This window comes from Castor canadensis, chromosome 8, assembly GCF_047511655.1.
Source record: "Castor canadensis chromosome 8, mCasCan1.hap1v2, whole genome shotgun sequence".
Taxonomy (NCBI): domain Eukaryota; kingdom Metazoa; phylum Chordata; class Mammalia; order Rodentia; family Castoridae; genus Castor; species Castor canadensis.
The window spans coordinates 97,108,279-97,122,582 of NC_133393.1; the positions used below are offsets into that span (position 1 = coordinate 97,108,279).

General features: G+C 49.3%; 1 protein-coding gene across 1 annotated transcript; it reads left to right on the plus strand.

Moving 5' to 3' along the window:
- The first annotated feature begins 3,901 nt into the window (after positions 1-3,901).
- On the plus strand, positions 3,902-14,061 carry Gdf11 (growth differentiation factor 11). The gene is made up of 3 exons (XM_020179217.2): positions 3,902-4,343; positions 9,326-9,723; positions 10,457-14,061. The coding sequence occupies exons 1-3, from the start codon at positions 3,902-3,904 to the stop codon at positions 10,835-10,837; spliced, it is 1,221 nt and encodes a 406-aa protein (XP_020034806.2). The 3' UTR covers positions 10,838-14,061.
- The last annotated feature ends 243 nt before the right edge of the window (positions 14,062-14,304 follow it).

Genomic DNA, 14,304 nt, shown 5'->3' on the forward strand with positions numbered 1-14,304 from the left:
GCAATCATAAGGACCTGAGTTCAAACCCCAGTACCATCACCACACACACAAAAAAAAAAAACCTTCTTGGACTAGAAGTCTAAAGTGAAAAATATGCAACATACGAAAACCGTCATGGTTTTAGTTCCACCTTCAAGGAGCTGACATTCTTTCTATACTATAACCACAAGATGGCAGTATTGTCCATTTATTGGATTACGAGTTGTCCTAGAAATCGTGGGGAGAAAGCCAAGGTATAGAAATCCTTTTTGTCTCAAATTGTTCCTGTCTCCAGTATTTGGTAGAAAATAGCAACACTTCATGGACACAAATACACAATTTTCTCTCCCTAATCCAGCTCTGACTTGGTCCATTTACTTAAGTTTATTTGTTCTTTATTTAAAGCAACTGAAGAATACGTTGGTGAAAAAGTTCCTGTTCTCTTAGGTCTCAGTTGTGAGGGTTATAAATTGGGGTAAGAGTAATGACTAACACATTTAGAATGGTGTACGAAACATTTAATCCTCATAACCTTATAAAGTAGGTACAATATTGTTATTCCGTCTTACAAATAAGGAATCCAGGGTGTAAAGAGGTCTAATAACATGCCCAAGTTCACACAGCCAGAAAAGAAGAATTGCTGGGAGATGAAACCAGGCAGCCTAGTTCTAGCCAAGAAGCTAGAGTCAGGAAAGGACTCCTGGATGGCAAATCTAAAATCTCATCTATACTGAGTCTTAAGGAAGAATAACTTTGGCTAAGAGATTTGAGGGGTGGGAGTTGGGTGCTGGGGATTGAACCCAGAGTCTTTCATACACTAAGAGCACACTCTACTGCTTAGCTACAGGCTTCAGCCTGGGAGTTGTTCTAGAAAGAATCAGAAACTTGCACAAAGATTCAGAGATGATCAAGACACTGGAGGTATGGCTCAAGTGATAGAGTGCCTGGCCTGCCTGGCAAGCATGAGGCCCTGAGTTCAAAAGGCAGTGGGGGGGTGGGGGAGAAGGAAGGGAGGGAGGGAGGGAGAGGAAATGAGGAGACTGGAATTTTACATGCAGGTATCTAGCCTGGATGACTGTCATTCACTAAATGGAAAAAAAAAAAACAAACAAAAAACCTGCAGGTTGGGGCACAATGGGAGTTCTTTACTTAACCCTTACTTAACTTGTGACATCTGAGACATTTGAGATGCCTTGGTTCATCCAGATGGAGAGACTCCGGATGTCTGGGCTGGAGTGTTTATCCGGTAATTCATCTACCATCTTGTACTCTATGTTCTTGGAAGAAAGGACCTGAGTCTTACTTATCTTTGCACTTTCCACTACATACATATTTGGAGAGGATGTGAAGGATGGACTACTTTCTCTAAAGGAGGAGAAGAAGGTGATACCCTCTCTGTTCTAGGGTGTTTACTGTTTTGCTGAGCAAATGGCATCAGAGAAGGACAGGACATAACAGAATATTTGGTAAGACAATCACTGCTCTAGGAGATCAGAAAGGAAAAAAAGAGAAGCCAGGCCCTGGTGGCTCACAGAGATCAGAAGGACAGAGGTTCAAGGCAAGTTCGGTTAAAAAGTTCATAAGACCCCTTTCTCAACCAGTAAAACCTGGGCATGGTGGCATGCACCTGTCATTCCAGCTATGGGGAAGTGTAAATAGGAGGACAGTGGTACAGGGCATCCAGGGCAAAATTCAAGACCCTATCCCAAAAATAAAAGCATAAAGGATTGGGGCATGACTCAAGGAGTAGAGTTCCTACCTACCAAGTGCAAGGCCCTGAGTTCAAATCTCAGTACCACCAAAATAAATAAATAAGATATTTTATTGGCCACTAATTCCAGAGAGGAAACCAACACCTTTCTACTTGTCTGAGGAGCCCAGTAGTGAAGTCTATCCATTATATTCAACACGTATGGTGTGTGCCAGGAAAAGAGCAAGACCTGACCCCTCAAACATTTTCAGTCTGCCTAGGGATCACCAAAGACATGGGATCAAGGAGTAAACCTGGAGAAACTGAGGTCTGGGAAGAGGTAATCAGTACCAGAATCTAAATACCTCCAAAGCATTTGATCCCTTGGCACTCTTTTATATATATATATATATATTTTTATTATTCATATTTGCATACAATGCTTGGGTCATTTCTCCCCCAACTTGGCACTCTTCAACTCTGCCCTGTGGCTGGGCCTATGGTCATACTTCTGAAGACTGGTCACACTTCTGGGTTTTCTGGGTTTCTCCTTTTTTTTTTCTTTTTTTTTTTGCAGTACTGGAGTTCGAACTTAGGGCCTCCATATCAAGTCACATTATCAAAAAAGTGATGGATTTTGGAGACAGGGTCTTGAACTATTTGCCTGGGCTGATTTCAATCCTCCTGACCTCTGCCTCCTGAGTAGTTAGGATTACAGGCGTGAGCCACTGGCGTCCAGCTTTGTTTCTCCTCTTGCAACTTGCTGTCTCTAACTCAGGCATCTAAGGTCAGATCTCTCTTCCATCCTCACTCCTGTAACTTCAAGCCCCCTTCTTAGACATCTAAGACCTGCAGATACATAGCTAGGAAGGCATAGCTAGGAATCCCAGAGTCCAGGTTTCTCTCCAGCCTTGCCTCCACATTCCCAGTTTTTCCAACCTTCTCACTCCCTTTGCTCCGTTAAATCTCAATTTCAAGCTCACAATCTTCCCAACTGTAAAATTTGCTCCTGTGTCAGTGCTGCCCATCACCTCCTCAACTTCTCAGGTTGTTTCCAGCCTGTTCTTTTCCTAATCTTTCTGATCCTTCTGATGAAGTCAATTGGAGTTTCCCTCCAAAGCTACCTCCCATTCTTGGGGACTTAACACAGCTACATCCCTAACTCTTTTTTTTTTTGAGACAGGGTCTCACTATGAGCTAGTCCAGGCTGGCTCCTCCAGAGGGCTGTGATTACAGCCTCCATGGCTTCTTTAAACTTTGGTCTACCTCTGGTAGCTGGGTCTCTGCTGGGTTCAAGTTCTCCACCACCTCTCCCTTGAGCTCTTGGTTCTCCCACCAAGGCTGACTCTTGTACCTGTTCCTCCTTCCCTCAGGAGTCTCTGCCATCACCCTGATCCTCTGTGTTTACCTCCTCAGGGACTTCCTTGGTATCTCCCACTTTATGCTCCACTCTTTCTTTCTTCCCCATGGCTCTGGTCTCTGTGCCATCAATTCCTCTGCCCCATTCCCATTTCTGTGCCTCCACATCTCTCCTGGTCTCTGTAGACCTCAGTATCCCCCAGTCTAGTCACACCTCTCTCTTGACCCCCCCGTATCTTTGTCTTTGACTCTATCCACTCTTTAACTAATTGTCCGTCTTTTTCCTTCTCTGCCTCTGTCTAGCTAAGTCTCTCCCCTCTGTGCCTTGCCTCCTCTGACTCTTTTCTCTCCTTTGTCTCCCCTCCCATCCCTCCTCTTCCTACCTGAATCTCCTGGATTTCTCTTACCCTCTTATCTCTCTGTCTCTCCTTGGCCTCTCTGACTCTGACTGTCCCTCTCTACCTTCCCCCTCCCCCTCATCGCTCTGTCTCTTCATCTTTCTCTGGGCCGGTGCTCCCTCGCTCCCTCCCTCTCTCTTTTCCTCCGCTCTCTCCAGCTCCCTCTCTCGCCTCGGATGACAGCGCTACCTCTTTTGTTGGCTCCGCAGCCAATCGCGGCCGCTGACGACACGGGGGCCTGGGCTATAAAGGGCCTGGCCCGGGCTCGGGCCCCCCCAGCCGCCCGCCCCGGCCGCCCGCCCGCCCCGCCCGCGCGCCCGCCGCCCCCCGGCCCCCTTGGCCCCCCCTCGGCCGGGCAGCCCCCAATCCCGCGCCGCCCGGACCCCCTCCTCCTCCTCCCTCCCTCCTCCCTCCGCCCCCTCCCCGCGGGACTCCGGCGTCCCCGCCCCCCAGTCCTCCTCCCCTCCCCTCCAGCATGGTGCTCGCGGCCCCGCTGCTGCTGGGCTTCCTGCTCCTCGCCCTGGAGCTGCGGCCCCGGGGGGAGGCGGCCGAGGGCCCCGCGGCGGCGGCGGCGGCGGTGGCGGCGGCGGCGGCCGGGGCCGGGGGGGAGCGTTCGAGCCGGCCGGCCCCGTCCGTGGCGCCCGAGCCGGACGGTTGTCCGGTGTGCGTGTGGCGGCAGCACAGCCGCGAGCTGCGCCTGGAGAGCATCAAGTCGCAGATCCTGAGCAAACTGCGGCTCAAGGAGGCGCCCAACATCAGCCGCGAGGTGGTAAAGCAGCTGCTGCCCAAGGCGCCGCCGCTGCAGCAGATCCTAGACCTGCATGACTTCCAGGGCGACGCGCTGCAGCCCGAGGACTTCTTGGAGGAGGATGAGTACCACGCCACCACTGAGACGGTCATTAGCATGGCCCAGGAGAGTAAGTGGGCTGTGGGGTGCGAGCGGTGCGGTGCTGGCCCGGCTCTGGGAAGGACGCCTCCCGCTTGCGAGCGGGGCGCTCCCGGGTGCCCCGGTCCGGAAGCTTTTTTCTGCGAAAACTTGATGGATTGGGGAGCGGGGGCTACTCCACAGAACTTTTCGAGCGGTGAAGATGGGCAGCGGAGTTGTGTGTACGCCTCGTTCCCGGAGGTGGGAGGGGGGGACAAACGAGGCGGGTTGCGAGATACTACCTTCCATCCCCGATGTGCGAAAAAGCCCCATATTGAAGGAGTCCGGAGAAGCTGGGGTCCACAGCCAAGGAGACCCGGCAGTGACTTTCCTGAGGGGCCTTGTGGGGGAAGGCTGGAACAGAATTGGGGGGCTCGGGGACTCCCGTTGTCCTAGGTGGGCCGCAGTGTTGTCTCCCCACCCTCTGGCACCAACTCCCCGCCCCCGTGCTCCGACGCGCCCACCGGGCTGCGGAGAACTGAGTACTCCTCTCGCCATCCCACGAATAAGATCCCAGAACCCTGTGTCCCTCCCAGCAGCCCAACTGGCACCCTTTCCATCCTGAGTCTTGTTTCGCACTGGGTATCCCAAGGGGGCAGAAAAGCTGTGACTTCCTTGTACCCACGGAGCTCAGAGAAGTCAATTCCACTGCGCTGGGGGCTTAAGGACACCATTTGGTTACTCAGACTTTGGTGTTTTCCGACCTTATTCACCGGCCCTACCCACAGCTGGACTTAAGTAGCCAGAGGAAAACCCAGGGAGAAAGAAAAAGAACTAGATTGGGGGGCGGGGGAGGAGACCCAGGTATCCGAGCCCCTGGCCAAACGGAAGATGAACATGTTAATAGACATGAGCTGCTTTGAAATTTTATGGCCTGGAAAATCCAAGCCAATACCACCACCCCCACCCCCAGCTCTCCCTAGTGTCAGGTGACTCCATCTTCCCCTCCCCCACTGGGTCTCCCCCCACCCCCAACTCCAGGGAATCTGGCCCTCTCTATTCCCTAGTGGTTTGGCAAGATTTCCCCCCCTTCCCCCCAGGCACACACACTGTTTGGTTTTATGGCTCTGGACAGCAGAGGGGGAGACTGGTTTATTGGCAGATGGGTCATAAAAAGCTGGGGCTGAGGGGAGTCCTAGTGGCCCACCCCGTGGAAGAGGCACATGAACCCAGGTGTGCTTCTGGGAGGCTGTGCCTGAAGCTGCCACCCATATTTCTGCAAACTCCACAGTTCTTGATCAATATTGTAAAGAAAACAAAACACCAGGAAACTAAGTAGGTATGGGTGTGGGTGAAGGCATGGAGATTTGGTCTTGAGTTCCTCAGTTTCCCTTCTGTTCTTAAAGCTTCTGCTTTTGGAAATGAGTCAGTCTGAGATTGACTGAGAGCAGGGGTGGGGATGGGGATCCTAGAAAACAGTTGTAGAAGAATTCTAATCTAGTTTCTTGGAAGATGAAGGGTATAGAAGGGAAAAAGATACTCTGGTTTGTGTGTTGTAGAGTGTGTGTGTGTGTGGATTTCCAGGATGGGTGACCACCGACTTCTCCTTGTCCCTTCACCATAAGGCCTGAGCTCAGAATTAGCTTTGGTAATGGGGATGCAGGAAGTGAAGGCCTAATCTGTGCATGGATTGGACAGCACAGGTTAGGCCTGGTGGGGGGAGTGGGAGGAGTGAATCAGCAGGTGGAGTCTCACCCCAACTTCCACTTCAGTACTACCCCAGAACTTGGGTATCTAGGGAACTGGGTATCCAGCCAGGTATTGTACTTCCCCTTTAAGAGTCTAGCTGTGCTCTTAAGAGAGGGAGGGGGAGTGGAGGGGAGGGGAGGGAGAGAGGGGAAAAGGAAAAAGAGACTTTTATAGTCTAATCCCCAGGGACCCGCTTTAATAAGAGACTTGTGCTCTGCTAATCGGGGGAGGTGTTTGTCAGCAGAGATGGCCTCTGCTCCCCTCCCCCCTGCCTCCCCTCCCCCAGCCCTCAACGGTGGACCCCAGCCCCCACCTCTACTAGACTGCTATGCCTGCCCTAGTTCCCTCTATGCTCTCAAGCTCTCCCACCCCAGTCTTCTTCCTGGGAACTCAGCCCCCTGCCCTTCTGGGAGCCAAGCCCAGCCCCTCAGTTTGTCTCTCCTGCACACACCAAGAGGCCCCTGCCCTCTTAGCCCAACCTCCTGCCCCTAGGCCTTCCAGCCTGGGTTGGGAGAGGGTGTGTAGTTGTGGGGGGGGGGGGACGGGACGGAGGAAGGGGAGGCAGTGAGCAGGGAGGGGGTTGGGCCTTTGCTGAAAATAGTGCAATGACCTCTCTCCCCCACCAGCACCGCCTACTAAACCTGACCTGCTGCCTGCCACCAACCAAATCAATCCAACACAGATGTGGCCCCTTCCCCTCCCTACAGGAGCTGGGCCTATGTGTGTGTTGGGGACATTCTCAAGCCCCTACTGTTACCTGCTTCTCCTTTGTTCCTTCATAGCACACTTTGTACCCTTTTACTTGACCCCACCAGGTTTAGCTCCCTCCTACTTCAGCTTCTTAACTCTCACTCACTGCTTTCTGTCCAGCCCCAGTGTTCTCCAATTCCCAAATTTATTTCTCCTCCCTTTACTGTGATCTACTTGTTCCATGCCTCTGCTCATCTCCTCTAACCTGCCTTCTTCATTCCTAACATTTTCTTCTCATTCTTACCTTCTCAACATCTACAATCTCTCCTTGATTCTTCTTCCCCTTTCCCTATGTTCTGTCCCCATACCCACACAGGAAAAAGTTTATGAGGATTTCTTGGGATGGAGATTGGGGAAAACGAACCAGACTTAGAGGAATGGAGCTCTGGTGCCCATTTCCTCATCTCCCAAACTCTGGCTCAACTTTGGTAGGGAGTATGTTTATAGAGCTTAGAACATTAACAAAACATTTGAGAAACTACTACTATTTTCACATTGTTTATTTAATGCTCAACCCTCCTATAAATCAAGAATTATCTGTATCACACTGAGAAGCATGTTGGGTAAGGTTAGACATTGGTTAAAGAGTCAGATAGTGGTTAAACCTGCTTCAGTTGTAGCCAAAGAAGAGAGTTGAGGAAGAACTCTCAGGCCCTTGCCTGTGTAACTTAAGATCAGGAGTTCCATTCAGCATGTGTTTATTGAATACTAAAGCTATAATAGTGAGCAAGTACACAGTATCAACAGACACAATGCCTACCTTCAAGGAGATGAGTAATGACCAAAAAAACCCAGACAATTTCTGTGCTGCAATTAGGCATAGCATACCATTTAGGTTATTGCTTGTCATTCTAGATCCCATTAGAAGCTTCCCTGCCCTAACTACTCTCCTAATCTCTGAATCTCATACCCTACTCCACTGCATCATCACTGAAGGTCCAGCCAGTAGGGTAACTAGGAGGACTGCCAGCACTGGGACCTCAGAAGAACCAAGGAAAAAGATACTGCAAAAGAATTTTATGTATCGTGTTCTGAATATAAGATTATTAAGCACTTTTCTCCCCATCTCATTTGGAGGGTCCTTTCTCCTCCTGGGGTGGGGTAAGGGATGTGCTGATGGGAGACAACAGATGTTCAGTCTTCCATGATTATGCACAATGTGAAACTTAGGCAAAGCCCTAGACTTCCTCACCGTACTTACATGACTGGAAAAACTCATTCCAGAGTCGTCCTATCTAGAGTTAGAATGGCCATTACTGTCCAAAGACATGATTTAGGGCATTCTCAACTGATTCAAGTGATTAGGAAGGAGAACTGAAAGGAGCTGGAAATATGAGGAAGCAGAAGGATATATTAAGAATCATCTTTTAATCAGAGGCATAGCTTTAAGTGGTAGAACACCTGCCTAGCAAGAGCAAAATCCTGAGTTCAAACCTCAGTATTGCCAAAACAAAAACAAAAAAACAAAAAAAAAGCCCATCTTTTAGATGTTAGACCTTTGTAAAGATTTACTGGCACTGGACTGAGGAACTGAAAGACACTCTGGGGAGAAGACAACTGATTATAGTTGATTTGATTTGCTGAATATTATTTGTGATGCCCTGCACAAATAGGAGAAAACAAGTTTTTCCCCTCCTCAAAAGCTGAGGCAGTGGCATGGTGTCTCATGCCTCTAATCCCAGCTACTTGAGAGGTGAAGATAGGAGCACTGCAGTCTAGGGCCAGCCTGGGCAAAAAACTTAAGGCCCTATCTGAAAAATAAAACAAAAAACACTGGGGGCATAGAACAAGTGGTAGAACATTAGTTGGAGTTCAAACTCCTGTATGGGGGTAAAGAAAAAAAGGCTCAGGCAGTAATGGTGGTGATGAGGAAGCAGATAAGGAAACTTATTAGAGGAGAAAGAACAAGGAGTCAGATGCACAGGAAGTTCCATTCTAGTGGCTGTGCTGTTGGGAATAAGACCAGAAGCCTAGATCTGAATTCTGGTATATGAGATAAATTTAGTACACACTCCCTCTTTGGACCTTGGGTTATGTCCTCTGAGGCCATCTTTTTTTTTTTTTTTTTTTTTATTCTCATTTTTGAGAGAGGGTACCAGGTTCCACCTGCTCATTAGACAAATCAGAGCAGAAATAGGACAAGGTCACCTGAGGACCGCAGGTGTGGTAAGAGGTACAGCTTCTATGAAGAGCATTAAAGATTCAGAAGAAATTGGAGCCTTACATGCTGGGAAAATATTGGAGGAAAGGAAGGATGCAGATGGAAGGAGACTTCTCTGATAACTATCTTTGCAGGTTAGTTGGTAGAGAACATATGCATCAGGGTAAATGGATTAAGGAATCAGACCTAATGGGCATCATCCTAGAGGGGCACTGTTTTGGGCACAGACACCATGGTAGTTAACAAGACAGGCATGGGAGAAGGGTAAAGAACTGCAAAACTCAGGCTCAGAAGAACCTGCCAGTGTCACCAGGGCAGCTGAACCCCTCCACAAACTCCCTTTGCTGATATTGTGCCCCCTTCTCTCTTATCAGCGGACCCTGCAGTGCAGACAGATGGCAGCCCTCTCTGTTGCCATTTCCACTTCAGCCCCAAGGTGATGTTCACAAAGGTACTGAAGGCCCAGCTGTGGGTGTACCTTCGGCCTGTTCCCCGCCCAGCCACAGTCTACCTGCAGATCTTGCGACTGAAACCCCTAACTGGGGAAGGGACCGCAGGGGGAGGGGGTGGAGGCCGGCGTCACATCCGTATCCGTTCACTCAAGATTGAGCTACACTCACGTTCCGGCCACTGGCAGAGCATCGACTTCAAGCAAGTGCTACACAGCTGGTTCCGCCAGCCGCAGAGCAACTGGGGCATCGAGATCAACGCGTTTGATCCCAGTGGCACAGACCTGGCTGTCACCTCCCTGGGGCCGGGAGCTGAGGGGCTGGTGAGCAGGGGGCCTGAAGTGGTGGTGGATATGTGTAACCTGGCCCTGAGGAGGTGGGGTTAGTAGAAAAAGTAGATAAGGAATGTGAAGGGGGTTGGTGATAAGTGCTGCTTCATTAGAGCGAGGAGCTATCTAGAGTTGGGGTATGAGTGGCAACTAAAACTTTTCAGGGGTCCAAATCAGCCAACAGCTGAAAATTGGATTTGAGTTAAAAGGTGTTAGTTGCCGGTGCCAGTGGCTCATGCCTGTAATCCTAGCTACTCAGAAAGCAAGAGATCAGGAGGATCATGGTTCAAAAGCCAGTCCCAAATAGTTCTCTCAACCCTATCTCAAAAAAACCCAACACAAAAAAGGGCTGGTGGAGTGGCTTAAGTGGTAGAGTGCCTGCCTAGCAAGTGTAAGGCCCAGAGTTCAAACCCCAGTCCCCTCAAAAAGGTGTCAGTTAATGGAAGACACTTGGGAAAACAAAAACTGGTCTTTGATGAGGCCCTGGGCCAAGGAGCTGTTGAGGGTCAAGTTGACAGGAAAGAAGAATTAGGGAAGGTGAGTTGAGAGATGACTATGGCAAGGAAAGTGTACAGAAGATAAGGTCTGGAGACAGGAGCAATGGAAAAGCTGAGAAGTCAATGGTTTCTGTTCTGATGCCCCTGTTGAGAGGCAGGTGGGAAAAGAACAGGGAAGATGAATTATTCAGGGGTATGTCACATCTCTTTCCCCTCTCCCTGACCCTCAGCATCCTTTCATGGAGCTTCGAGTCCTAGAGAACACAAAACGGTCCCGGAGGAACCTGGGCCTGGATTGTGATGAGCACTCAAGCGAGTCCCGCTGCTGCCGATATCCCCTCACAGTGGACTTTGAGGCTTTTGGCTGGGACTGGATCATCGCACCTAAGCGCTACAAGGCCAACTACTGCTCCGGCCAATGCGAGTACATGTTCATGCAAAAGTATCCACACACCCACTTGGTGCAACAGGCCAATCCAAGAGGTTCTGCTGGGCCCTGCTGCACACCTACCAAGATGTCCCCAATCAACATGCTCTACTTCAATGACAAGCAGCAGATTATCTACGGCAAGATCCCTGGCATGGTGGTGGATCGCTGTGGCTGCTCCTAAGGTGGGGGACAGTGGACGCCTCCCCCACAGACCCTACCCTGAGATCCCCAGCCCTGGTCCCCATCCTCCCAAGCCCTACAGCTCCCTCCACCTCTTCCCATGAACATCACACCTTGTTCCCTGACCAAGCAGTGTGCAATACAACAGGGGAGGCAGGTGGGGATTGAGGGGTGAGAGGCTAAGGGAAAAGGAAAAGGAGGGGCATGGTCAGGGTGGACAGTGTCTGAAGTTTGCAGGTGAGAAGGTCTGGCAAGAGGACAGAGGGATGTAGAAACAGAGGTACAGATGGGAGGGACAGAGATAGCAACAAATAGAGCAGCATTGAGAAGGCAAAGGAATAGAGAGGCAGAAGAGACAGACTAGGCAGAGACAAACACTGAGAAGGAGACTGAAACAGAGTAATAAATGAAAGCCCTACACCAAGCCACCTTTTTTCCACTGGCAAAATGAGGCTTGGTATAGTTTGGGGAGCTCCCCTGACTACTCATCAGTAGGAGAAAATCAAAAATTCATTCTTAGCTTTTTCCCTCTCTCCCAACAGTGGTCAGGGGAAGGGAAGTGAGGACAGGGGCAAAAGTAAGGATTTGGGAAATTTATTTATTTATTTATTGTGACTTTTCATTTTTTGGTATTTGGCTTTACTGGAATAGGAGGGCCCCTGCCCACTATGCCCCATTTGTTCCTTAATCCCCAAACCCTGTTCTTCCCAATACCCACCCACTAAAGCACTTGTATAAAGCCTCCAGGGTTGGGAATGGGAGCAAAGGGCAAGTAAGTTTCTAACCCATAATCACCCTAACTTTTTTGAACCAAATGGATTGAACTGAGTGGTCATAGAAACCATAAGTTAGGGTTTAAGAGCTATGGGGGGCAGGGAGGGGAGCCCTCAACATCCAGGATCTTTGTGAGAGCCACTAAAGCAACCCTCAGACCCACCTTTTCTTTATGGTATTACTTAACCAGAGGGTACAGCTTGCTTATGCCCAAATTCCCCTCAGCCAAGAGAGACCAAAGAGCCTGTGGAATGCCCCTGCTCCCAGCCTCTAGCTTCAGGTCAGTAAGAGAGTAGAGATCCCAGAGGCCCCAGGTCTGGGAAGGGTTAGGAAGAGTCAAGAAAGGAGTAATAAAGAGGCTGAAGGTACAGGGCATTTGAATCCAAATCACTGCTCTGGGCTAGGGAATAAAGCCAGCAGACCAAGGTGGAAGGGATTCTGGAGGGGGGATATTTTAGTCCCCAAACCCCAAAGCTCAGGGTGGAAGGACGGATACAAGGGAGTAGAGTGTCTATAATTTTTATCTTTTATTTTTGGAATATAGCAGTGTCTGAGCAGCAGGGAGGGGACAGTACAGTGGGGAGAGGCATAAGACAAGGCCAGTTATAATAGAGGATGGGAAGATGGAGACTTCCTGGTTTTGAAGGCTAGGAAGCAGGCAGACTGACTGGTTGCCACTTCAAGTCACTAGCTGGGCCCATTTTCCTTCTACAATCCTGACCTGCCATCCTCTGAACTCACTGTGCCTCAGTTTCTTCCCCTGGATGGAATGAGAAATAGCAGCACCCGCCACAGCCAAGAGATGAATTCTGAGCACTTACCACGGGCACTTTATGGACATAAAATACCTCTCGCTGTGGGACTACGTAACCAGGGCACCAGAGTGGTGATGAAGAGATGTGAGGCTTAAAGGAGTCACAGGATTCAGAATGCAAGTTCCCCTCTGCCTCCTAGCTGCACAGTGCCTAAAGCCAAGGAGTTGAGAATCTTCACACCCTATCCATACCTCACCAGCAACCTCTTTGCTCCAGAAAATAGCCTAAAGGATGTACGTGGAGGGGGAGGGCTGCAACAAAATGAACCCACTAAGTACAGCCCGTAGTTATGGTCTGATAGAAACAGTACTGAACTCCAAGCTGGAAAGCAAATTGGGAAGGCTTGTTCTTCCTGAGAGCATGTCTCTCCTGCTTGGACCAGACCATGGAAAGAACAAAGATACATGGTCAACCACCCTTGGGAAGGTGATGTTGGCAAGTTTTAGCATCTTTCTCCTATTCTCATAGTGAGAAAATGAGACAAAGTGCTTTAGTAGAGGAATGGGCAAGGGCTGTTAAGCTTTTCAACTCACCTCCCATATAGCAGCTATGTTAACCCCAAGCCTCTCCTCTTTGGCCCTGTTCATCCTTCCTTCTGCCCCAATCTTGGGAGAACAAGACATACCTGACCATTAACATTCACATTTCCTTGGTAGAAGGACAGGAACAGAAAAGAGAAGATACTTTCTCCAGGGTCAAATGCCTCTTGATCTTGGGCAGGGAGGGGGGTGGGCAATAGGTATCAGGTAACTTCCCTCTATAGTCTAGAGAGCTGGGGCATTAAACTTGCAGAACAGTTAAAGTATTGCCCCTTTACTGCCATCAAATAAAGACCTTTGCAAGGGGGGTATGGAGGGTTCTCATGAATATAATCTGTAAGTTGAAGTTTCAGTCCCTTGTTCTTCCCTATCCACAAAAAAGGCATGGGAATAAAGAGGCTTGGGGACATGGCCCAGCAACCCAGAGGGAGCTGGGCCCCCAACACACACCCACACATCTTACTGTGTGTGGATCTGGCCAGCGCCCCTCCAAACATACCATTATTAGTGTAATTATTTACTTTGTGTATTTGTTACATCCTGTGTATGATTGCCTTTGTTAAGGATGCCTGAGAGGTATGGGGCTGACAGGGGCACTGGAATGCTGGGAAAGGAGTTCTTCACTGAGATCAAGGCTTCCTGGAAGGAGGAACCATTGCAAAAAGGCCATCAGGCAGTTTTCAAGTTATGTGACAGAGGGCAAAGATGGCCATAGGGTGCTCTGAGTTTTGGGATAGTCACATGACACAATCCAGCACTTGAACCTGAAAAAAGAAAAATAAAAGCAGTCAAAGAGTTTAGAATTCAGTGCTGAACTCTTCTCCCTAATCAAGCGTCACATTTACATGGTGGAGACCAGAAACTGAAGATATAAGAGAGGAAACCTTTTGCTCTAGGATGAAGAATTTGGGGGTCCTTGGAGCAGGAGAGAAAACACTAAGGAAATGTGGAATGAGGGTTAAGACATGCAATCTGAGGATGGGAAAGGGAGAGGACTTACAATTTTTCTCTGGAGGCTGGCAGAGTGGCTCAAGTGGTAGAGCACCTGCCTACCAAGTATTACACCCTGAGTTTAAACCCCAGTACCATCAGAAAAAGAAATAAATTTTTTTTTTTTTACAAAGCTTGCTCTGTAACAGTCCCAAAGATTACAAAAAGCCCTCTCCAAGCCTCCACAGAATGAATATCTAAAAGTTCTCTTGAGATGATCCAGCTAATGTCTGAATGTCTGTCCCATTCAGCAGTCCCTAATCCTAGGCAGCTTCAACAGTGTCAACAAAACCTTTAAGCCAAACCAACAGCTGTTCACCTTCACTATGTAACAAGAATAGTTAGGCACC

Excerpts from the sequence above, each read along its gene's own strand:
- Gdf11 (XM_020179217.2), top strand. The coding sequence starts at position 3,902 with ATGGTGCTCGCGGCCCCGCTGCTGCTGGGCTTCCTGCTCCTCGCCCTG. Across the intron at positions 4,344-9,325 it reads CATTAGCATGGCCCAGGAGA|CGGACCCTGCAGTGCAGACA; the intron begins GTAAGTGGGCTG and ends CTCTCTTATCAG. Across the intron at positions 9,724-10,456 it reads GGCCGGGAGCTGAGGGGCTG|CATCCTTTCATGGAGCTTCG; the intron begins GTGAGCAGGGGG and ends CCTGACCCTCAG.